Genomic DNA, 25,705 nt, shown 5'->3' on the forward strand with positions numbered 1-25,705 from the left:
CGTCCTTTCTTTTAACTTGATATTTTGTAGACTCAATGTTTCGTTGAAATCATTAATATGGATATTTTTATTTACCATCTTCTGTATAATTATCAGCTTCGGTCCAACGAATTCTGACATTGAAAACATATTCAGAATTCGGATACACAATAAGATGAAAGTAACAACCAGAAATATTTTTCCTGCATCTTTAGAAACAGAATTTTCCCCAAATTTTAAAACCATTCCACACGTGAAAGTTATCATCAAAACCCAGTCCAGACGATTCCACCAGTCATTGGCATAGTTTTCAAATCTGTTTCTTGCAACAGAAACAAGTACCTAAAATACACAATGAATACTCTAATAAACAATAGCGTTTTGAAGACAAATCCATTTTACACTTATCATTTCGAATTAGTTTCTATTTCATTGTTGCAAGTGTAACTTGTTATGATACTGAAATGACCATTGTTAGGAACACAGATTTGGGATTTAACAGCAAGTTTTGTTTACAAATGGATTTATGTTTTTAATACAATTTTATGATTTCGGCGTCATGAATCAATGATAAAATTGCTTTTAATTGCCAAAATTGAGACGTCTTTCTTTTATCATGTTTATAGAAATGTATAAGTGTTTTTCTTTTGTAGAAATGCATAAGTACTATTAATGCAAAACCACGTTGAAGATATATTGTTCTTCAAATGTACTGAAATTTTATCATTCTTTACCTGCTTTGTTTCGTGAAGGAAAAAATTTGCCATCCATCCTATTAAAAAGTAATCTGTATATGAGAAATTTTCTCCTAAGTTGAACAGCAGCATATATGCATATCCTATCAATAGACTTACGTATCCTAACTGAAAGAAATAAGCATAAACCTAGATTGGTTGGCTTTGAATTTAAAGCTGACCACCAGTATATATGATCTATATTTTATATTGATATCAATTTGCTATCACGTGCCTTTAAGTATTTGAAGCAGTTCATTTTAGCGTCAGTTTCATGGCCAAATGAATTATAATTGAATCTAAAAACTCAACCTTTGTGAATACTACATTCTTATGAAATAAGCAGTTTGACATCCTAAAAGTTATTTTTGTATACTTTAAATAATACAATTAATGTTATATAATACGTAAATTACTATGCTTAAACAGATAAAAGCTTTTAAACATTTATGTCCAAAATTTGCAAGCTGAAGTATTTTTCTTTTTTTGCATTTATGACAACAAAAACATTGTGAATAATTAATTTTTTGTAGCAAGTACTAATCAGTCGCATTCGTTTAATCAAGATAGATAATCACTAAACATAGTCACATTGAATTATTCAGTGAAAGGAAATCTCCTACAAAGGCCAAATAAAAAGTTAAAGGTTGTCATGAGATGGAAGGATGGATAGATAAAAGGTGCTTTATTTCAAGTTTCTACATAGATGACCAATGTTCAAACGTACAAAAGGAAAAGTAAACATACATGTAGTCACATTAAATCATTAAGTGAAAAGAAACCACCAACAAAGGCTGAACGGGAAGGTTGTCATAAGACGGAAGGATGGATATATGAAAAGAGAGTGGTAAACTTTATTACCCCTTTTATGGATCGATGGTATACAAGCATATTAAGGTGACCAATGATAAGGTCACATCTTAGACCTTTATATTAATGATATATGTGCTTACTGATCATTCTTTTCGTACCAAGCACTTCCATTCCGTTTACACACAAGAAAACTGTTCATATAGGAAGAGGAGGAGGCATTTAAAAACATACAAGTCGAAGAGACCGAAACCCTTGGCCAGGAAAAACAGGACAAGTAGTTCAAATGCTTTTAACAAAACATTTTTTAAGCTTTAAACTATGTTAACGCTTGATTTGCAATTATTAAAAGCACACTGTAAATAAAACGTTTGTCGATTGTGTGGTTTCATTAGCAGAGCAGTGTTGATATTTCGAAAGCCCACTAGGTAATTCCCTTGTTTTAACTTGGTTCGCAATACTAAAGCTTGTTTTGTTTATGTGGTGTGTTATGAATTTCTGTTTGTATAGTTTCTATATAATCGGTCTATGCACTATTCATTTAAAATGACAATGGATTGTAGCGGCAGAAATGCCCCATATTAAATATTTCTATTACTGTCATGTATCCCCATTATTATCAACGACTAACTCTTTTTAAACGTACCATTTGTATTAATACTTTCATGAACGGTAACTTGTATTTCTTATAAAACCTAAAATAAAGAATATCAGCTTCATATGAATAAGAAAATATTTTTTCAGCAGGAGCTTCACAAAATTTGAATTGACATAAGTAACATTCAGTTACATTTCGAACTATTGTTCCCCTCGGATTCACACAAAATGTTTATTTAATACAAAAATGACAAATCAATTGTACTGCCTGATACAAAAAAGTAAGGAAGTTCAAGTAATAACAACGCATCGCCAACAAAATACTGCGGATCTATTATTTTCATAAGTATCAATTTTTGTGGATGAAAAAACATTGTATTTTCATGGATACTCAATTTCGTGGTTTTGCAAAGTTTGCATACAATCCGGCAGGAATTTTATACTTTTTGAACGCTTAAATCAGTGGTTTACGTTAATCTACGAAATCCACAACCTACAATAATTACATGGATATAATTTTCTAACTGCACGTCGTCTTGAAAAACAAGCATTGTAGGGAAATAAAAAAAAAATCAAAACTTTGACTGATGTGATTTTTAAAAATCAAAAACATAGTACCAAGACATGAACCCAGAGCTGCTACAATTAAAAAAATGGTTTACCCAATACTGATACCCGTACATGATAAAACAACGAATGAAATAATTGTATACAGGAACAAAACAATGCATAAAAATAAACCTATTCACATTTATATATTTCCGAGCCTAATTAAAATCATTTGTTAGCAAATATGTCTTTTAGTTTTGTCGTTGGGTTGCTATCTTAAAGTTATGTACCATATATATCTCTTTTTTATAGTATAGGTAGCGGGGTGTGTTAAATGATTGATAGAAGAAGGCATGCAAACTTTTCTTGAATCCATTCTAACATCATGTAATGTTTTTGATTTTATAATTATATATTTTGTTAATTATGCACTTTATCCTTACCATCGTAGCGGTTTCTTTTCCATGGTAACCATCAATAATGGCATAATAAATATGTGAGACAGTGCTAACACGATAAACAGTGCAACCTTTTTAACGATAAAAATATAAAATAACACTTTATTAATTTCGGCCGTCCGAATACTTAACAGATTAAGCAGTTTTCATTTTCAAACCATCTTTTTACTAATTCTATTGAACCTAAAAAAAATTTAATCGCGAAACGATAAAAAAAAAAACACTTCAGAATTGTCCATGAAAATCTTAAAAGCTGATAGTGAAATTGTGTACTCTTTGGAAATGCCAAGCAATATTTATGTCATGTATCACTATACACATGTTCATCATTCCGTACTTACAAACTCAATCTAACCGTTTGTGTTCCTGATTGTGAGATTTTGACTGAAATTGTATTTGTATGGCAGTTGGTGCATGCATAGCAGGAGACGGTTACACTCAAGATGTGTATCTTTTAAATCGATTTTATAAATTTAATAATCGGTAACTATTGTGGCTTTCAATGTTCCATTGATCATCATCAAGAAGAAATGTTCAATGTATATTTGTTCCGCCTAACAGAAGTTCTACTGGAAACTTTGTTATAAACAATGTCATAATATCTGTTCCTATTGGAACAAATACTCTATACCATTTATTCCGTTAGAAACATATAGTGCAATATTTATTCCAGTGGAAATGATATTCCAGAATATTTTTTCCATTTGGAACTTATATAGGAAGAAACTTCTATTTCGTGACAACATAGCCTCTAAATGTCCCCATAGTGTCATCCTGTGTTTTTGAAATTATTATCATGCATATTACATTCGTAAATATGCATGTTTTAAGAATGTTTTACAATTCATATTTTGTTACAGTGATTATTTCGAAAATAAAAGAGGAATTGTCACCCAAGGCATTATCATGGACCTTGGAATTCGTATAGTTTATTATTTTGTTGTCACTATATTCTCGTGTGCAATTAAAGCATAAGCTTTATACTACTAAATAGCATCAGGATTTTATTTTATGATTGTTATATCCAAACGAAGCGGGGGCTCACCATCTGAGTGGTTTAAGATATAGATGAAGTTAATCTATATTAATCACTAAAATAACCTTTGTCAATTATGAGGTTGTGAGTTTAAACCCCACTTGTGGCAGGTGTGTTTACTATGAACTTAATTTGCAAGGATTGCCAGTTTTCCTGTCGAAGGTTAGCGATTCCCTTTATGTTCTCCTGCTTCAGCCACTTATTAAATCTGACATGATATATTCAAGGTAGCCGAAAGTAGCATTAAACACAAACAAACAGATTTAAATGTATTCTATCTGTTTTGTTTTACTTTTGTATTATTCAAACACGTAGAAGTTTATAACAAATTCATTACCACGCTTATGAAATGCATGTGAAACGTAAAAAAAAAGGGTTTAAATTCAAATTTTGTGGTAAAACATAGTAAATAATTACAAAACTAGGACTATATATCCATAATTATTTGAACTAGTTGCAAAATGTTATTAAGCAAGGTTAGAAATGTTGAAAACATTCAAAATGCCTTTATACTTAAAAGAATATTAGTTAATAACATTATATATAGCCTTTTCATCTTTACAATAAAAATTAGGACTTAAAAAACTTTTCTTTTCTTCTATAGGCACTATACCTGACGACACAACCAATTCATGCATGGCATATTTCGCTGAAGTCATTATAGTTATGTATCGCATGTTGATAATTGAATGTTAAAATAAAAGTCAGCAGATCAATAAAAACTAAATAACAAAGTCAATTTCAAGTTATTTCATTTTTGAATTACAGTAATCAGAGTAGTAAAAAGTGATTATATCAATAAATACGAATAGCTTTTCTGAGTTTTCCTTCATCCAGAACCAAAGCAAATTTAAAAAAACCACAGATCTATTAGTCTTTTAATACGAAAGATATATATATATATATATATATATACTAAAGATACGTACAAATAATAGACACATCTATTTAAGGTCAACTTTGCCTAAGGATGTTGGAACTTTAGTTTCTTAATACTAGTTATTTATAAAAAGAACATTTAGGAAAATGTAAGTTATGAATCATGTCAGTACCGAGACATTGACTACTGCCCTGATACACAAGGAGACTACTGTAAACCAACTTATTTTCACGGATAATTTATTTCGCGTTTTACTCTTTCTAGTCCACTTCGCGGCTATTTAATTTCGCAATTTTCTAATTTACTTGATGTTGTTTGATAATTGAAGATCCAAGTTTAACATTTTCGCGACAATTTATATTCGCGTTAGTTTTCTACTCTCGAAAGTCTCGAAAAATAAATCGCTCGCAAAAATAAGTTGGTTTACAGTAATTGTCCTCCAGCAGTTATATTCACCTAGGATTATACAAAATGCTGTAAGTTGTAATACAAGAGATACATTAGAATTACCTGGCTAAAAGATAGTTCTGGTTTTCCATACCACATTCTATTCAGAATTTTTACAACAGTTCTGCTATTCATGAATGTTTTATTTTGATGTTGTATGGCATCACCTAGACATCCATGATTCAACAGAATTCTACCTACATGGAAAACTGGGTCTCCAAGTTCTTTGACAGCTTTCTCTTTATTGTTATTGTCGACTGTAGCTTTTTGGTCTTTTTTCTTTCGTTCATCATACATGCAGCCAGTAATTTGAATTGCACGCTCTGTGAAAGCCCTGATGAATATTTAAAAATTAAACGTTGTTAAATTCTACATAGAATTTGATGCACAATTGTCATGGCGTTGTCAGTTTGTTTTCGATCTGTGAGTTTGAATGTCCCTCTGGCATCTTTTGCCCCTCTTTTGAAATAATAAAAAACAAAACCGCTTTCATAAAGTGACTGTGATTGTCCCAAAAAATATTGATCATTCACTTTCAGTATAGTAATTCATGAAGCGATATTATTGAATATTTCAACGTTCGTTCAGCTAATTACTGCTTCGAGTGGGTTTTTATCAATTTCGACTACGAATGTACCTATGATAGTGCTGAACGGTCTTAGCACAAGAACCGTTATTTTCACTTATAATAATTTCAAGGAATTTGTTTTTGTCCTTGTTCTCAAATTTTAGGATGCCAACATTAATAGTTTTGATCGTGCATGTGGCTTTTAACAGTGATATTTTATAAAAAGCGCTACAAGCATATTGACATTATACTTTTAAACAATACCAGTTGATACTCAGAGATAACTTTCGCTGCAAACTATGTGAATCGATACGGATTATATATTATTTATTAGAAAAAAATGTGAAAGTACCACGGGGACAATAAAAACAAAAACCAACTTGACCAAAAAGGAAAGACAACGACCTAAACATCAATTACACAAAAACAGTACACAGATATCATATTTTTTTTTATGCTTTCAGCATTCAAAATGTGTATATGATAGAGGTTTTGTTCAGATGATTTTATATTACTTTTGTAGTTTCTGTAGTGCAAATTTTTCGCTGCAAATTATGTGAATCGATACGGATTATATATTATTTATTAGAAAAAAATGTGAAATTACCACGGGGACAATAAAAACAAAAACCAACTTGACCAAAAAGGAAAGACAACGACCTTAACAAAAAATTACACAAAAACAGTACACACATATCATATTTTTTTTTATGCTTTCAGCATTCAAAATGTGTATATGATAGAGGTTTTGTTCAGATGATTTTATATTACTTTTGTAGTTTCTGTAGTGTTTTTCGCTGAAAATGACTGGTTCTCCAATCGTCCGCAACATCTTGCAAAATTGCTGAGCCAACTAAGATCTGATGAATTCGTACCTATTTTAAAACATGAAAGACTGATAAATGAACGTTATTATATACAGAAAGTGATTGGAGTAACACAGAGTGAACTCGAATGTATTATGTGGTTCATCAGTAAGGACATTAAATATTTAAATATTATCAGCTGTGTCCATGTTATATAAACATTCAAAGATCAATTGAGAAAGAACTAAAACTCCTTTGAATATGCAATGTTATACAGTAATTTCAAGTAGATCATAGGGAGATTACAACTTATCATTATTTAGTCAATTCTAGAAAAAAACAGTCATTTAGACAATTTCCTGTTTGGGTCAAATATCGCAAAAACAAAGGTCTTCAGCAACAAGCTGAGCACGGAAAAAGTATGATAGTTTATGAAGCAATTTTTAAAGACAAATTAAAGTAATTAAAAATGCTTTGTTTGATGTGTTTACGATGGTTTTAACATGTCTTGATGAAAAGATAAATGCACAATGTATTTTTTGAAAAAGTCCCCAGATAGTTTCAACTGGTTTGGAAAAGTTGTGTAATTTTAGAACTTATCCGAATTGGCATTAAGAATGTACGCTACTCTAGTTATTGACTTTTTTTCAGATATTCGGAATCCTCTAGTTTTTACCATGTAAATAAAAACTTTCCCCACTGACCCCTACTTTTCTTTTCACAATTTTATTGCATATAGTTTTAAAAGTCATTTTTTAAATATAATTAAATCCTTGTTATTTTTTCATAGCTTTTGAAGAGAAAAGGTGTCAATATTAAATGTTTAAAAAACTAGATAGAAACATTTCCCGCCAAATTTTCAATTGATTATATCTTAAAAACTAGAACACGGACCTATCATTTGTTTCTAATTTTTAGGTTCCCTTATTCATATTCTGTCAATTTATAACAGTCTTTTAAAACCTTGTTATTTCGAAACAGAGGAGCGAACATACTTAATAGCGATAAGGTGTATAAAGATGCAGTTGCCTACACGTAAAACACAGCAAATAGGTATAAAACAACATACAGTCGTCTTAATCAATGCATTGATGTCCATACCAGATGTTACGCACTATGTTTCCAGCAGAGAAAACCATACACCTTATATCAAAACCAAATAAAACAAAAACTAAATATTTAAGTTTATATATTCTTAAATATTTGTCTAATTTGCTGAAAAACCTCTCGCATTTTGGTTTCTCTATGCTGTTCAACTTGATTTGGCCTTTTAACTTTCTGATTCGAGCGTTACTGAATTTATGGAGACGAAGCCCGCTTCTGATGTAAACAATCATAATTCTTATATCTTTGATGACATTTTTGTATCATTGTAAAACATACAAATCCAGTCTCTATAAACTGCTTGGCACCAGTGTAATATTGATTCTGCAGTAAAGCATAAAAAATTAGCCCGTATAACCTGAAACCAGCCCTTTTTCTCTCTGAAATGGAAAAGATGTAATATATTAAAAATACATTTTTTTCTATTGGAACTAGCTTTGAGAGAAATTACATTTACCTAATTTTAAACATCGCTTACATTTAATATATGCAGATTAATGACGCCTTTACATTGAATACATTAGATGTTGGATGTGTACTTAGATTTTGTGTCGATTTGTTAAGCTATTTTAAACGATTTTTAAAGTTTGTTCTAATGTCTGAAATGACCTATATCTGTACTCGACTGTACTGATTTTTTCTCGACCAGTCTGAATTGGTCTGAATTTTACTTAATATTACTCGACCCAGTCTTAACCATACTCGACTGTACTGATTTGTACTTGACCCTTATTTTTACTATTGAAAATAGTCTGAACTATTACTCGACCAGTCTGAAACAGTCTTAACACATTCTCGACCTGTACTCGACCAGCTCTCGACCTATTTGTTTCTATCTAAACCATACTCGACCACAGGTCTGAACAAATACTCGACCAGTCTAAACCATTCTTGACCAATTAACATCTACTTTTTATAATTTTGTTTAAAGATATATGTAAAAACAGATTTTTACATCCTTACATGATTCTCTTAGATTTATCAAATCGAAAAAGTTAAATTATCTAATTTTAAAGTCTATTTGATAAAAAGACTTTCCTTTACCTGAAAACCACACCTATACTGAGGTTAATAAAACCTTCTTAAGGTCCTTTTTGTTTGGCATGTTTTTTTTCAAACAATAAAATTGAGGATGGAAATCGGAAATATGTCAAAGAGACAACAACCCGACTAAAGAGCAGATAACAGCCGAAGGCCACCAATGCAGAGAGAAAATCCCGCACCCGTAGGTGGGCCTTAGCTGGATTTTCATAAATTCCTAAATAAAAATTACTTAGGTTTCATGTTTACATACAATAGTAATGTAATTATCTTTTTAATGAGGTAACAACAGCCAACACAATCACTGAAATTGTTTAAACTTATATCAGAAATATATCTATTCCTATTTATAATTTGGGATATACCGGGGTATATATATTTCAAAAAGGGATAAAAAAAAATTAAAGAAATGAAAAAAAAAAAAATTCTTCTCATTAGTAGTAAACTATAAAGTAATACATCCTGCTTTGGGCACACTGATTAAAAGATCACAACTGGTCAGAGAGTAATAAATGTTAAATAACATCCATTGAAAATTACAACATCCTGCAAAACTTAAATTACAATGTCTTTTGAATTCACCAGATAAGTAACACACGAGTTTAAGGAAAATAGGGTTTTCTTTTTACCAGTTAAACACACCTGGACTATGGTTATTAATCATTATTAACATAATCAACGTGCTTCTTGTATGCCATGTATTTAGTTTTAACAAAACAGATTTAAATTTAATTAAGATAAATTTCTACTGCAACTTTGGAATAATTTTCTTTTTAAAAAGGAATGGTATTTACCTGACGATATCGGAATATGGGTATTTAGTCGGATCTTAACAGGAAATTGTGATAATATTAAAAAACAAAAACGGATAAAAACAATAAACAATTTCAAAATGTTCAGGCTTTAATTAAATCTGTATTTGGGTAGGTTGATGCAAGCATACGATCTATATTGCGTCTTATACAATGAGGGGCAAATAATCTTTAACTACTATATTAGGTATAGAACCACTAATTCAGGCCCGGTCGGAAAGAACATACAAGAAAGTAGTACATATTTTAAACAAAATATTTCCTACGCATAGATGTATCTTTGTCAATAGCTGAAATAGTTGGGTAGTTTTGGTATCAAATGAGAGCTTGGGCACTTGGGACCAATGTAGAACCCTTGTTGAAAGTGTCTTTTGAATATTCAAGAAGTTTATAAAAATTTAATAGGGCACATTTGCCCTGTTGTTCAGATCAGAAGTACCTGTTTTTTGTACTATCAAACTTCCGGGAGCCAGTACGCTCTTCTATGTAATTAAAGGTATGTTGATTTTTTCAGCACAAGTCAGGATAAGGCATAGTTTTACCTGAAATAACTGCCGCTTTATTTGAACTTAAGACAAAGTAGCCATTAATGCTTGAAATTGCAGAATTTAACATAGAAAGCAATGGGGCTATTAATTAGTGGTTTTATACCTATTACTGAAAGGCATGATTGTGAAGTTCTACTTATTAGAAACCATACCAATTACAATGAAAATTGGTCACATATGTTGTTAGAAATCATGTTACATTATTTTTTTATGTAACAATTATGTTGGTGTCAAATTGCAGCCCTCAAATTGCTACAATAATGTATTTCAGCCATGTTGGTCATTTAGCATACACACAAATAAGATTATACCTGAAGTTTTAATTTTTAAATTATCAAAGACTGAAACCAATGAAACATATATATTATGAAATTGCAGTATTTAACATAGAAAGCAACGGGGCTATTAATTAGTGGTTTTATACCTATTATATTAATGTGTAAACACGTTAATTTTGAGCTATGAAAGTCAAGTAGTTCGAGCATTTTTCTGAGTAAATTTAAAAAAAATTCAAACAAATATTCTTTACTGTGGGTTTGATGTCATTAGTCGTCACTATCCTATAGATTAACAACTTTTGGTTGTATTGATAATTTAGAATCTTCATTGAAGGTGGAGCACGAATGCGGTGTTAATTAATTCTATGGATGTGTCATTTGAATGACATTCCTTTGTACTATGTTCCAATTCGAAAAAAGTCAATTGAAGCTTTGTAAGTATTGTCTCCCTTGAACAGGTTCATAATTTTATATTTATGTATAGTAATTTGATTTAATTTTAAATAAATACAAAATTTATAAATTCAATAGATTTCAGTTTTTGTTTTTGGTTTATTAAAGACATTGATGTATACATATAATTTTATTAATTTGTTTTGAAACGTTTTAAATTATTATATACCATATATAAAGAACTTTTCATAAATTTTTAAGTATTATTCAGTTACAAACAAGAAATGAATCCTACCGACCGTGCGAGGACTGTATAGAAGTTAAGGTTTAAAAACTCCCATCGTCAATAAGAAATAATTACACCGACCATTACGATCGCTCGTAACCCACTCACTAACAAGATGCTTTTGTTTAGTGAGGCAATTTACTATAATAGTGCATTTGCCTCAGACAGATACAGTTTACTGTCTACTTATAATATGAGGTAACACATTGAGGTGAACAAGTTGTTAATAGACACCTGAAGTCAATCTGCTGTCAATGATACACTGTTTTAAATTGTGTCCACATCATCTAACATACAACAGCATTGATCCTGCTACTTGTAAAAGCATTCATTGTTTTAATATGGTGTATATAATTATGTCAGAAATGTCAGAATTCAAATGAAGCAGACAAATTGCCTTAATATAGTTGCATTACTTGATTCATTAAAGACAAATACATGTATGCTGTGACACCCCTTACACAAACACACACAAGATGTACATACGCGCAAACTAAAAAAACAGAACACCACAACCATCGCTGTATTCTAGAAACTTCAAACTTATGGCAAATGCTTTAGTGAGAAATTATGATTAGAACCTATATAAAGCATTTGAACATTTATGAATAAGACTATATATGAAAATTATCTCCCCATAATGATGAAATGTTGGTAAAATTAACAAGGAGGGGCTAGGAAACAATTTTTAATTTCAGCTTAATTAACGTTTAAACAATTTTCCACTAAAAATGAATGTTACTTTATTCAATTATAAGGACTTACATGTAGTTACCAATATCTACTAATTTTATTTGATATTGTGAATTTTGATGACAATAGATAAACATGCTATAAAAGGTTATCGAGGATTTCTGTGAAAGTTTTATTATTATTATTATATCAAGTTCTTTGTTTTTACAGAACAAAGGTGTCCATTTTAACATTTATTAAGTTGCTTTATACGCTATTTTATATATATTTTGATAAAAAAAAGAATAACATTTAAGATATTTGAATAATGGTTGAAAGTTCTAGTATTTTTTATGTACATAAAGCAATGTGAACATGGTATCATGTACATAAAAATTCATTTAACGAAAACTAAATTCATTACATGATATTTTTTTAATCCAACCAGAAATTTGATTTCTTTATTTTGATTTTAAATGTGATATACATTGTATATATATATATATATATATATATATATATATATATATATATGTATAACAGTTCCTAAATTGATGAAATGCAACAGATAGATACAAAAAATAGGTCTAGGTAGGTTAAGACTTGGTCGAGTATTGTTCAGAGTAGGTCGAGCATGGTTCAGACTTGGTCGAGAATGGTTAAGACTATGTCGAGTATGGTTCAGACTCGTATAAAATGGTTAAGAACTGGTCGAGTAAAGGTCAATTACAAGTTCAGACTGTAAAGTATGGTTCAGACTACAGTCGAGTATTATCAAGTAAATTGTCAGACCAATTCAGACTGGAAGAGTAAAAATCAGTACAGTCGAGTACAGATAGAGGCCATTTCAGACTTTAACTGGTTTGTAGTGTGTTGTACGGTTAAATCACTGTCCCAGGTTAGGGGAGGTTTGGCGCCTTCTTACATGTTTAAACCCGCCACTTTCTTAACTTAACAAGTCAACAGCCACTAGATCCTATGTTGTCGTTGATTCATGTCTGTCATATTTTTTTTTCGTATATTGTGTTGTTATAAATAAGGTAGTTACTTTTCTCAATTGAATTGTTTCATATTTTTCATAGTGGGGCCTTTGATAGCCGACTATTTGGTGTGAGTTATTCTCATTATTGAAGGCCGTACGATTGCCTTTATTTGTTTACATCCACTTCAGTTGAACTTTGGTGGATAGTTGTATTATTGGTAATCATACCACATCTCCATATTTTTATCCTCAGACTTAATCGGTCTTTTCTTGCGTGTCTTTAGTCCTTTTTGAAATTATATGAAGTTACTTGAGGAATACAAACAAATAAACAAAGATACTCTACATTGGGATATTCCGTGAACATAGTTTTAATGTGTCTTACAAATTCTTTCTTTCACCTGCGTTCATTTTCTGACACGGGGTCATTTTTTTTTACCCGGAAACGTCCGTCGTTTAGCATATTCAGTAAGGAAACGCAGTAAAAAAATAAATAATAGCACACGTTTTCAGGTCTAGCCTAACAAAATGAAACGATTTTATCATGTTTTTGTTTTCATTTTCCTACTGTTGTTTCGGTTCTTGAAATTTCAATCGTCTTGTTTTATTTCATGGAAAAACATACAGTTCTGTTAAAAGGTGTTAAAACGTCTAGCATTAATGTTGAAATAAAAATATAAAATGTGTTACCTTCTGTAATCCATTTAGGTGTTACATCAACCAAACAAGGTATGTTCCTCAGTTTGGACCATATTCCCATGTCTGTTGTTACATTCTGGTATTAAAAAAAAATTATTATCACAAATAAATCACTGTCTATCGATTTCATTTCGTGGCATATTTTTAGAATAGCATAGATTTTTTGCCAATATTGTTTCTGTAATGCAATCGTTAAGTGTTGTCATTTTGTTTGTATATGCTGCATTTTATAATCTCTTATATCACAATGAAGAGACACGGTAAACAGACATTTAATGTTATCTTTTTGCTCTATTTTTGTTGTGCCATACACCTAAATAGTTTTGTTTCAAATTGTAAAGGAATCATTAAGAACTTGTACTTACTTTTAGTCCCTTCATTTTGACTAATTAAGACTCTCTAAGTTATGTTGTATAATCTTGATCCGAACACTTTTATATTAAGGGATAGACAACTAAATTAGAAAATAGAACACCCCCCCTTTCCCCACTAAAAAAATAAACCCTCCTTTACCAATATTTAAAACCAATAATGAACTAACACATGTGTCGGGTATTATTCCATACATTAAGGTGGAAGTAGTTCATTGATGTTCAAAGCTGGAAATTTGATTAGGAATAGACAAATTAAGTTAACAATCAAAATCTGAGAAAAGCGCATGAACACTGGCAATACCGGTTACGTCGATAGGGTAAATGTCTCATGGTATGCATGCATCACACACAAAACAATTCCACACTCATTCAAAATTTCAAATCGATAGCAATACAATATATAAGATAAAACAAGTCAGCAACCCAATAACATCAATTCAAATGTCAATATACCATGTATACTTTCGAAATTGACAGTGATGATAATACCATGTATTAAAATCTCAATGGATGTTAATGTTAAAATGGCTGCGTATGTATGAATACGCAAAAGGGCGTTTCAGGATTTCACGAAGGATGAATAAAGTTAATGTGACCATATAAAAATACTCCCTTGTGGTCTCTTTTTGTATATGAAAACTATGATGTGAATAACGGCAACCCCTGTAGGTGTTTTAACCGTCACAATAAGTAATGAGTTGTTAAACAAGTTAAATTTTAATTAATTTGTAATCAGAATTCAAATACAGGAAGGACAGATAAATAAAACACTAATTTGTGTTTGAAGGTATGTAGTAAATTTCATAAAGCATAGTAAAGTTAATGCATTACATGTAACAAAATGCCTCTTTTTAATCTGACTGTAAAAGTCCTGTAAATCTGAAATGAAATATCAGCAAATTTTCAAAATCAAAGGTATCTTTTTATTAAGTTACAACTTTTTTAGAAAATAAATGCAAGCATACTCAAGTTGAGGTAGATGTGAAAAATAAACTTAATTGTAAAAGTTCAAGTCTCATCACTCTGGAATGACACATCAGAAACATTTAAAAATCGATATGTAAAGAAATACATTAAATCTGACTGTTTAAGTACCGTAACTGTGAAACCACACAACACCAAAAATCATTCGATCCTAATGCTGTGATGAAATTCATGATAATTGGTTTAAGCAAACTTGAGTTATCACATAATGTCTCGACATACTGACAGATAGAACAACGGACGAACTGTGGTATACCATAACTAGTCATGTCTAAGATGAGAGTACATGTATATATATAAACTTTTTTTTTGTAAGTACTTACATCTTCGTAGATATATCTGAAAGATTGGAGACCAAAGTACTTGTTGATGAATTCCTTTGGGATTCTCCACTGTCCTTTTTTCAGTAGGTACATTGCCAGTGCATTATCATACATGTCGGTGTCTTCTCCCTAGGATTTTGAACACGGTACATATTAAATGAATAAACTATGTTATTTAAAATTAAGCAGAACATGCCTGTGTTATGAGCAATTTTTGTGAATGTAAATTATCAACAAAACAAAAATGAACAAATTCAGTTTTGAAACGATGATATTGTTTCTTAAGTCGGTCCGCGATGGCCAAATGGTCTAAGTATATTAATTATATCAAAATTACCCTGCAAACACTGTGGCAGTTACGTTTGACTCATATCTACAATGATTGGACTGTGCGTCCTTTCGTCTTTCGTAATCTTGCCTGCGGTTCATGTCTGCCTTACCCTCATAGTGTTAAGAAGACCCAAGTGAGAGGTTTATCTAGATATAAAACCAGGTTTAATCCACCATTGTTTACTTAAGGAAATGCCTGTACCAAGTCAGGAATATGACACTTGTTTTCTATTCGTTTGTTGTGTTTGAGATTTTGATTTTGCCATTTGATAAGGGACTTTTCGATTTGAATTTTCTTTGGAGTTCGATATTTTTGTTATTTTTTTTTTATACTATTATCATTTCCGGGTCCATAATTTCATATCAAAGTATTATTAATCAGTTTAATTATAATTTATGAATCTCATTATCAGCTAAAGGGATTGCAAAGATTCTCGCAGTTTATTACAATGTCAAACATGTTCAATACTGACGTACTTCAAAAACGCAACACTAGATTATTCTTTTTTATTCCCATTTTGAAATAGGCAATTTTTGTAAAATAAATGTATAAACATAAATTTTATTCATTTCTTAATTGTCTGAAAAAAAAGGTTGCAGTTCAAAAGTTGAACTGATGACGTCATTTTTAAAGTTCAAATCATGTGGTATGCACTAAAACTCTGGTTTTCGCCGTATCAAAGGGTGTTTCACCGTCGAAGGCAATGACTGCCTGCAACCAACGTCAAAATGATTGTCAGAAAGGTCAACCAATTTTGTTGAGCATGTTTTGAGTTCTGTTTTGTACCTTCTGATTTTGCCTCTGTCCCGTGCATTACAGTGTGTTTTAGCAATTAAATGGTTTAAACTTTAGTGCTTTAAATGTTTTTGCTGCAGTCGATTCATTGGCATTTCAGTAAATGGGAAACATTTTTGGCATGAATATGTCTGCCATGACATTCGTCGACTTGATTAGCAGTTGACGTTGCGGCCGTAAACATGTCTCGCAAAAGACGTTGCATAATCAAATTTTATTGACGTTGCGTTGTCACTACATATTGATCTCGTCATGGATGGTCATCCACAAATCCCGTCTGCCCGTACCGTTGTTGTAAGGACAGTAAAACGAGTTTCTGACGTGAAATTGTCTGAAAACAGCACGTTCACTTATTCCTGCCTGCAATATTCTTATGGCCTGATTCAGATTTTCATTGCTTAGTCTCGGCAATATGGATGTGCAACATTCTTTTAATAGTTCAAGTGTGGGTATGGATTGAAAGAATTGTTTAACGAAAAAAAATCCTTAAAAAAATCATTTAAAGGTTTCAAATTTTCGCTTAAAGAAGTTCGTGCGACTTCAATAATCTGGTTTGTTCAATACCCTCATGTAAGTCAGGTATTGAATTTTCTAACCATAAAGAAGTATGTTTAGCATAAAAAGTAGTTCTATGAGGATCAATCATGACTTGGTAAAAAAAATCACCAAAATGTGTGTTGCGTTTCTAAAAATGTTCAATCTTAGTCCCTCCTGTATTGTTTCTTATACTTACATACATGTCAGCATCATCGTGGCTCGCCATTGATGCTAAAATATAACAAGAACAAAAACTATAAAATATCTGACACATGAAATTATCGTTTTGAAAAATGTATTACTATATTTCAAATAAAATTAATATTTATTTCTAAACAAGTGGAAAAAGCCAATTAATCCGCATTAGAAAAAAAACAATTTAAAACACCCCCTTCCTCCAATCATGATCCTATGCAATGCCAAAATATAATTTTCGACAAAAATGTAGGATAGAATATATGACCATGTCATTTGGTCTCTGGTGGAGAGTTGTCGCAATATACATGTTAAACCACATTTTCTTATTTGTGAATAAATTTTCATAGAAATATTTTTTTATTATGTCCACTTTTTCTTCGAAAATGTGTTTGTCTTAGTAACACCAACAGAGTTAACTTGGGTATATAAATATAGTCAAGTAGTCAAGATCATATTTAATGGCGGTCTGGGATGTATACATGTACATCCTAGTTGAAAGAATGAGAACGTGAAATGAGTTTCATCGTAGAAAGAGGATAATAATTAAACAACGTTTTGAAGACCGTGGAATGCTTTTTGCAAGAAAAAATGTCTACTACTATCAATCATGTTCTTAGCGCCGTTAGTGGCAATCCATTTTTTTACTTTCTTTTTGAAACTTTCCGAACGGATGTCGATAACCCAATACATAACTCAACATTTCACTTGTGTTTCATGTCTATCTGAAATCAGCAGAGCTAGTAGTACCCATTAACAGATTGAGAAAAAAACGTAGGAACATTTTATGAATAGGATGAAGAGAGAATCCCCTAAACAAAACTTGTATATTCAACTATGCAGATATTCTTTGACAAAAGATGTAACACGACAATATAAATGATGAAAAAAAGATGCAGGGCGCTAAAAAACCAACAAATTAGGATGAAATTGGTTCTATGGTATCGGTATTTTATTATATATATTTAAACAAATATATGTTATGCCAACAGAATATTTGTTTCTAAAAAGTGAGTTTTTCAAACGATTACATGTAAAGCTTCACTCAAAAGTTATTGGTTATATTACAAAATTTCTCTTTTTTTAGAAATCAAAACGCCACTCGTTTCAATTAGATTAAGACGCAAGAAGAACAGTGTATTTGAGTTATAAAAAAACTTTACCTCCGATTAGTAAGTAACATACAAGAATATCTAACTCTATCTGACTGGGTATATCAGCTATTGTTGATATTTCATCCAGATTGTCTGTATTTTCCTTCTTTAACTGTATATAAAATGATTTTGATTTTTTTGCGCTCCATGGTTTATTCAAAGTCGTTATATGTGTCGTTGCCTTATATTGTGATTCATTTTCTTCGAATGTCAAAGAAGTTAAAACACTAACAGCCTTACTGGTTTTCTGAAATAAGAAAATGTAACAAACAAACATTAAAACAAATTAAAAACCAATTGTTCGAGAACAATTGAAGGTCTTTCCACCCGAAACGATATATTTTGATATGAAAATATAAAGAACCGGTTTTAAATGTCATTTCCAGTGTCAAATGATAGCTTATTGTTCGCTGATTCCTAGAATATATGGTTTCTATACATTTTTGTTTGAAATAAGGGAGATAATTTGTTACTTCCGGTTTGAAAAATGTCACTTTCGGTTTTATTTGATATTAAATATGACAATGATTCTAAAAATGTAAGGTTCTATATACTTTTACATTAAATAAGTACGAAAAATAGTTACTTCCGGTTTACACATGGTCACTTCCGGTTGGCTTTTTCAAGGTCATATGGCTTGAAACCAAATGCACAAAGTCCAATGGCTTTATCATGTATACATATGAAATTAAAGCAAAGGTCAAAATCTAGAACGTTAAATTTACCTATGACCTTGACCTCAATTTCAAGATCATCAAACAAGGGCCTTATATCAAAAGACCTTAGGTCTCTACTATGTATTGTTAATAAATTATATAACAATACATTTTACTTTTTATCATTCAAGGGGAGAAAACTCCTAGTGAATGTTACCGCTTCGCTGCGAATAAAAATTTCCTATTGCGACAGATCACAACTAACAATTAAGTGAAAATGTTTTGTCGATATCTATTTCAGTTTCTTAGGAGAGGTATGCACAAGTAAAAGCAAAAATTGTAAACATGACCTTGACCTTTGACCTTGACCTTATTTTCTTTTTTATGGACCCAGGACCTCAAATCAGAAGACACTAGGTCTCTATCACTTAAGGTGTATATTAGTAGTTTCTATTACATTTCTTTTATGTCAAATACATAAGGGGAAATAACTCTCATATGGAATGTTCAGATCTCTTCGATCAAAATTATTCTTGACAACCTGAGGATGTAACGAGTATTTTGGTAAAATAAATTTGTCGTAATCTTTTACGGTTGCGATGGAGTAGTATGCACAAGAAACACAGTGTTCGGGGAGATAACTCTTACATGAGAAAGTGTTCGGTTAAGCGGTGTCAGTTTTAAAAGCGTATAAAACTGTTCGATATCAAATGCAAAATATCTAAGCGACAACTTTTAAAATAACAATACAGCGCATGAACAAAATTAGGAAGAAGAAAAAAAAAAAAAAATAAAAAATAATCAGAACAAAAGCAAAAGGTCTTTCCACGGAAAAAGTGGAAAGACCTAATAAAGGAAAAAGCATGTCATTAAAGACAATGTAATATAATATCAAAACATTTCTAAATGATAAAGACTTAAGAAGAAAAGAACAGAAGATTTTATATTTATATACAAATATGATTGTTTATGACCTTAGACTTAGCTCGTCACTTCTAACTAGGCTAGAGCAGGTCAAAAGTGTTTATCTATTCCTTAAACATAGTGCACCAGGCCAATATGTTTCTATATCTTAGTTCATTAATCAAAATAAATTACTTGTATAATGAACATTTGCCTGAATATACGACATTTCCATAATAAGATTGGAATCCAATAGGTTAAGACCTTTTTAAATAATCGCATCACTATCGTAATAATCGCAAACTTTTCATTTCAAGTTATATTACAAAGTCAGCGAACAAAATTCTAAAGAACTGTCAGATAATTTATTTAGTAAACATTACACAAGGTTAAGTGGTATTGTTGTTGTTCCTTTTATTTCCTTTAATGCACAAAGAAAAGCTCTTCCCCTTAAATATCTCATTAAAACATTTTTTATATAAATATACAGTCTCCTTTTACCTCAAATACTTAAATTCAATCGATAAGGGATATATTGTTGTTGAATCTATGTCCGTTGTTACAATGGTAAACATGGATATTATATCGATGACCATTTGATCATATCTCCTGCATATTATATAATCATAGATTATCACATTACATTATTCTTCAGTTCTTACTTGCTATGTTTTAAAGATATTCAAAAGAATGTAAGAAAACTGATTAAAAGTTATTTAGTTGAATACTTCCATGTATGATGGCTATCAAATGAAATAGGAAAAAAACGAAATATATAATTAAGATGTGTGTTGACGAAAATAGAAACATGATATAACGTTTTGATCATTTTTTATTAATAAAGTCATTCTTATTCATGCTATTTACCTCAATTTGTACAATTGGAAACTGCATTTTCTCTGCACTTGACAAGACAGTCTCAATAAATCCACCGTTTCGTAGAGATATGACCACAGGCAAAACTTTCTCACCCAAGACATCTAATTAAAAATAGAAATAACGAAACCCTGAATATAAAAGAGAAGTTTATGTTATCACATGATAACAGATTTGAAGACGGAGTGCTAAGTACTGGACTTGTGATTCATTCGGGGGTTATACGCGTCTTACGTAAATGGTCTTCAAATACTGCTGCTGTGAGTTTGAATTCCCCTCGTGACAGGTGTGTTCTATTCTGACCACTTATTGACTAGGATTGCAAGTTTTCTGATGATATTTTGTTTTCTCTTGGTACTTTATCGTCCTCCGTCTTTAAAAACTAGCCGCCAAAAATGAAAAGATTAAATTGGTCTTAAACACAGATAGTAGCCTTCGTTTCATAAGACATTTTACGACTTAAATTGATCGATAGTTAGGAACTATTCAATTTTAGATTATATATGAATGCAAGCAAGCTAGGCTTTTACATTATTTAAATAAAATATTTAGAGGATTAGTACCAATAGCCCATTTTCATATTACTGACTTTTGACTCCAGAATTTATATTTTTTCTACAGGTTATTTTCTCTGTGGTTGGACATTCTGGTACTCGGTCAAGCAAGAGCAACGTAAATAAGTAAATTCAAGATTTTTATCGGTACAATTTTGAAGGTAAGTTTACTGTTTAATGCTTTTTATACATGACTAAATCATCAGAAATCAGTTAACTTTCCCCCCAAATTGCACCGTTTATATATTTGATTTTACCTTTTTTGGTTGCTCGTAATTGACCGAGTACCAGGATGTCTTACCACAGAGTAGGTAACCTGTCGAAAAAACATAGAACCCGGAGTCAAAAGTCGGAAATATGAAAATAGACTATTGTCTTTTTTATCACTGCCTTCTACTTTTCAAACGGATTAATGTTTTGTACAATATGACTATTTGTCACTTGAATGAAGTTCTAAACGTTTAGCATATTTTATTCAATTTGTTTTTGGAGTACCAGTTTATGTATCCTTATAGACTTGATGCTGCATTATCTACCATAGATTAGAACACATGGTAGTCGCTGTATAGGTACTAACACAATTTATAAAATGCGTTAGCATCTAAATTTTCCGTTGGTCAATTGAAGAATTATCAAAACTAAAGTTCTAACACACTCAGGTAAGGTTGAACTTTAAAGAATTTTATCATTCCTATTTTGGCTACATGTACTTTTGATTTTATGTTTATGAATGTATACATCATAGGCTTTTACGTTTTTGGAATGAGAGTTTCTGATGAAGTTACCCCAGATTACAATAAATGTAGAAAGTTTTATTCTCATTTGACTGAAATATCGTTTTTTTACAACAAAACAAAAACTTACTTTCTGCCATTCTTTTGAAATACTCAATTTCACTTTCGTCTTCACTTATCATTTCTCCCCTCTCAAAATTCGAATATCCCTTCTTTACCAATTCCTGTTCATAAACATAAAACAATTAAACATAAAAAAGAATAGTATTTTTGCCATAAAATAAATTTCTTTAAATGATAATGATAAATAACGCACCGGATAAGGAATATGGGAAGGAATGATTATGAAGCATTACCACTCAATATACGGGAGAGAAGAAATGACGTAGACGGAGGAATAAAAAAAAACATCGCATGATTGAGTTTTATTTATTGGTCAATTTATCAAAAATTTATTTTTTGACAGAGAAAAAGATTCTCTTGGGTATTGTCATAAAAATGATGAAAAATACACGAGTATAAAAATAAAATGCAGAAATGCAAGCAAGATACAATTGTACATTAGACATAAATTTATGGCACGTGTGCTTCTAACATAAATGGTGAGATAATGCCGTGGAACACAGGGGTTGCATTGCAGCTTGCCAGAAAAACAAATACATGTGTTACATATGAAAAAAAAAACCAAAAAAAGCAGAACAACAACACAATGGCAAGAATAAACTTATGTAAAGTTAAAACATAATAAATTGCTCATTTCGCTTAATGGAAACTGTTGAAAATATAAATAACATTAACAAATACAGATAGACTGGCAGACAAACAAAAAGACTGATGTTTCAATTTAGATCTTCATTCGACATTATTCTAATTAATATGTTCGATCAACTTTGGCTTTCGAAATCGTTCATGTTGTTCAATTTTCAAGTAATGTAGTTTGTATTGTCTTCAGAAAAGTATGTAGAACTGAAGTAATATACATCTGAAAATATGATAAAAAGTGTTTTATTACTTTAATAAGTCATACAACCGAATATGGGATAGATAATGGGAACAAGATACCCCAGGGTAATCACCACTAGTATTTTGATATCGGCTGCTTATTTCAGCTATTTTTACCGTTAAAACTGTAAAATATCTGATAAATATTGATAATATACCTTTATAATATCATATCTTGTTTTATAATGTATTACTACAGCAGTTGTTGATCCATGATAAAACAGCAGTCTTTGATGAACAACATAACAAGGTAACAATGTTTTCTCTGAAAGTAAAAAGTTACATTATAATATCATCATCATATCTTATATACATGTTAAATAAATTCGATGTCGGTATCTTATCAATTCTTTTAAATTAATATCAATACATAATTCTGGAAAACATTTAGCGAACTAATGGTGTCATGGCTGTCCTCTCATTTGAAATGGAGAAGTTGAGGATCAATACAAAATTTAAAGCGGACACATTTCGTTTCTAGCAGCTAATCACACTTTATGGCGTAATGCAGTATATCTTTTCCATTTTTTTTTAGGTTTAAAACACTATTTTGCAATCCATTCAGTTTCAGACCCGGGAATTTATCACTTAAATTTAAGCTGTTGAAATCAAGTTATGTCTTGCATCATGATGCTTACTTCACACTTATCGGCCAATAAAGATCCTAAAGCTCTAATAAATAAACATTGCAAATCATAGTTTATAGTAAATATATGTTTTATTGTTGTAATTTTTCTTAAGAGTTTCGATAAAAACCTGTCCAGGACTGTCCATTAGGTTCCATGCTAGTTTGCATAAATGTTTTATAAAAATTGTTTACCTGAAAGGTTATATAGACAATGATAGATATATCGTTTCGCATAGATTTTTGTAAAAAATAATGAACGAAAAACAATTATGATACACAGCAACAAACGAAAACCACTGAATTGAAAATTATTTAGGTACCCACTTGAAAACTCAATAACATCTTCTAAAAGAGCAGTGTTGTCTTCTTCGTTGTATCCTTCATGGTTGGCAAAAATTAAAAACAGACTAGGTGTGTAGAATTTCTTCTCTTCTCTTTTTGTCATACACCAGATATCAACCTGAATCTGAGAATTATATATATAATTTGCAAATACAAAAATGTACAGAATTCGGTGAAAATAAAAACTATACAGATGTACATACCAAGACAGACATATATAGATTCTACCACTGCATCGAGTGTAATGCTATATTTATCCACTCGAGATAGTTAAATTTTCAAATTCATAACGCGAGGCTCGCAGAGCGTTATAAATATTTAAAATTTAACTGTCGAGATTGGATAAATACCTTATGGTACGAGATTTGTTGGTGTTATATGTTTCTCTAATGATTTTTAGACGATATGACAATCATTATCCTTCTTTTCGAATAATCTGCAAAAATATGTGTTCTTTCTATGTGACATCATCAGGCATGGTCGTCTTTTTTCATGATGTCACAATAGGAATTTCAGGGGAAAGCAAGACAATTTGACGTCATAGTCGAATTTTGACCAATGACAAACTGAGATCAAACGAACCACACATTGATTAAATAAAAATAATCAACAGGTCAGGGAAAGGATAAAACGGGAAAGAATTAGAGAAATATAGATTCTACCGCTGTATCGAGTGTGATACGATATGAATCCACTCGAGACAGTTAAATTTTCAAATTTAAAACACGAGGTTCGCCGAGCGTTTAAAATATTTAAAATTTAACTGTCGAGAGTAGATTAATCTCGTATCGCACAAGATTTGGTGGTGGAATCTATTTCTCTAATGATTTTATAAGATATGCAGACAATTCAACCCTTTCTTTCGAATGATCTGCAATAAGATGTGTTCTATCTTTATGACGTCATCAGACATAGTCGCCTTTTTTTCATGACATCACAATAGAAAATTCAGAAGAAAACAAGAAAATTGTACGTCATAACCGAATTTTGACTAATGAAGAACTGATATCAAACAAACCGCACGTTGATTAAATAAAAAATAATCGTGTAAGAATTAGAGAAATACGTTTATAGATAGTTACCTATGTTAATGAGAGGCTACATTTGTATACCAATGTTCAAATCTTCAACATTCATAAAAAGTTACAAATCAAGGCAAAAACTAAAACAAAGGAAATTGCATGAACTGCTAACACAGATGATGTCGACATGGTAACTGTATTCCTCCGTCAGTTGATAACGATAAGTGCTTGGTTTTTATCCGGTTTATAGACATCCCCATTTTTTAACTTAACTAGGAGTTACGTATTCTTGTAAATTCTTTTTGCTATGTGTAAATAAATTAAAAATAATTTAAAAAAGATTTGGAGCGAATATGCTATTTCAGAAATTTCACACCATTTCATCATCATATTATCAAGCTAAATCAGTTAGGTAAATTGTTGGTTGAATCTACAAGTTTCAAATATTTTTTTGCGATATTACAAAAGATGTACACAGTAATAACATCGAAGCTAGTTTTTCATGTTCATTATGAAAATATGTGTCTCCATGAATAGAATATGATAAATAGAGTACCTTTTTCTTCATGCTTTTGTCCTTAAAATAAACCTCTAAATGTCCAAAGGCAACTAAAAC

At 30.8% G+C, this 25,705-nt stretch overlaps 2 protein-coding genes across 3 annotated transcripts in view; one reads left to right on the forward strand and one right to left on the reverse strand.

Moving 5' to 3' along the window:
• The window catches only part of LOC127710652 (septin-2-like), a 635,810-nt gene that overhangs the window by 182,508 nt on the left and 427,597 nt on the right, over nucleotides 1–25,705 (forward strand). The window lies entirely within an intron of this gene.
• The window catches only part of LOC127710648 (uncharacterized), a 57,755-nt gene that overhangs the window by 19,962 nt on the left and 12,088 nt on the right, over nucleotides 1–25,705 (reverse strand). The window contains exons 8-23 of one of the 2 annotated variants that reach the window (XM_052216591.1): nucleotides 25,646–25,698; nucleotides 24,050–24,191; nucleotides 23,256–23,362; nucleotides 22,226–22,319; nucleotides 20,799–20,911; nucleotides 18,382–18,619; nucleotides 17,216–17,254; nucleotides 15,361–15,485; nucleotides 13,671–13,755; nucleotides 8,248–8,348; nucleotides 6,830–6,933; nucleotides 5,554–5,824; nucleotides 3,113–3,198; nucleotides 2,170–2,218; nucleotides 714–842; nucleotides 76–321 (exon numbers count right to left, since the gene is read on the reverse strand). In XM_052216591.1, coding sequence (XP_052072551.1) covers nucleotides 76–321; nucleotides 714–842; nucleotides 2,170–2,218; nucleotides 3,113–3,198; nucleotides 5,554–5,824; nucleotides 6,830–6,933; nucleotides 8,248–8,348; nucleotides 13,671–13,755; nucleotides 15,361–15,485; nucleotides 17,216–17,254; nucleotides 18,382–18,619; nucleotides 20,799–20,911; nucleotides 22,226–22,319; nucleotides 23,256–23,362; nucleotides 24,050–24,191; nucleotides 25,646–25,698 — 1,982 coding nt within the window. Of the gene's footprint in view, nucleotides 1–75; nucleotides 322–713; nucleotides 843–2,169; nucleotides 2,219–3,112; nucleotides 3,199–5,553; nucleotides 5,825–6,829; nucleotides 6,934–8,247; nucleotides 8,349–13,670; nucleotides 13,756–15,360; nucleotides 15,490–17,215; nucleotides 17,255–18,381; nucleotides 18,620–20,798; nucleotides 20,912–22,225; nucleotides 22,320–23,255; nucleotides 23,363–24,049; nucleotides 24,192–25,645; nucleotides 25,699–25,705 lie in introns of both variants that reach the window. The other variant, XM_052216590.1, reaches the window with a different exon arrangement.

This window comes from Mytilus californianus, unplaced genomic scaffold (assembly GCF_021869535.1).
Source record: "Mytilus californianus isolate M0D057914Y unplaced genomic scaffold, xbMytCali1.0.p SCAF_8, whole genome shotgun sequence".
Classification (NCBI taxonomy): Eukaryota; Metazoa; Mollusca; class Bivalvia; order Mytilida; family Mytilidae; genus Mytilus; species Mytilus californianus.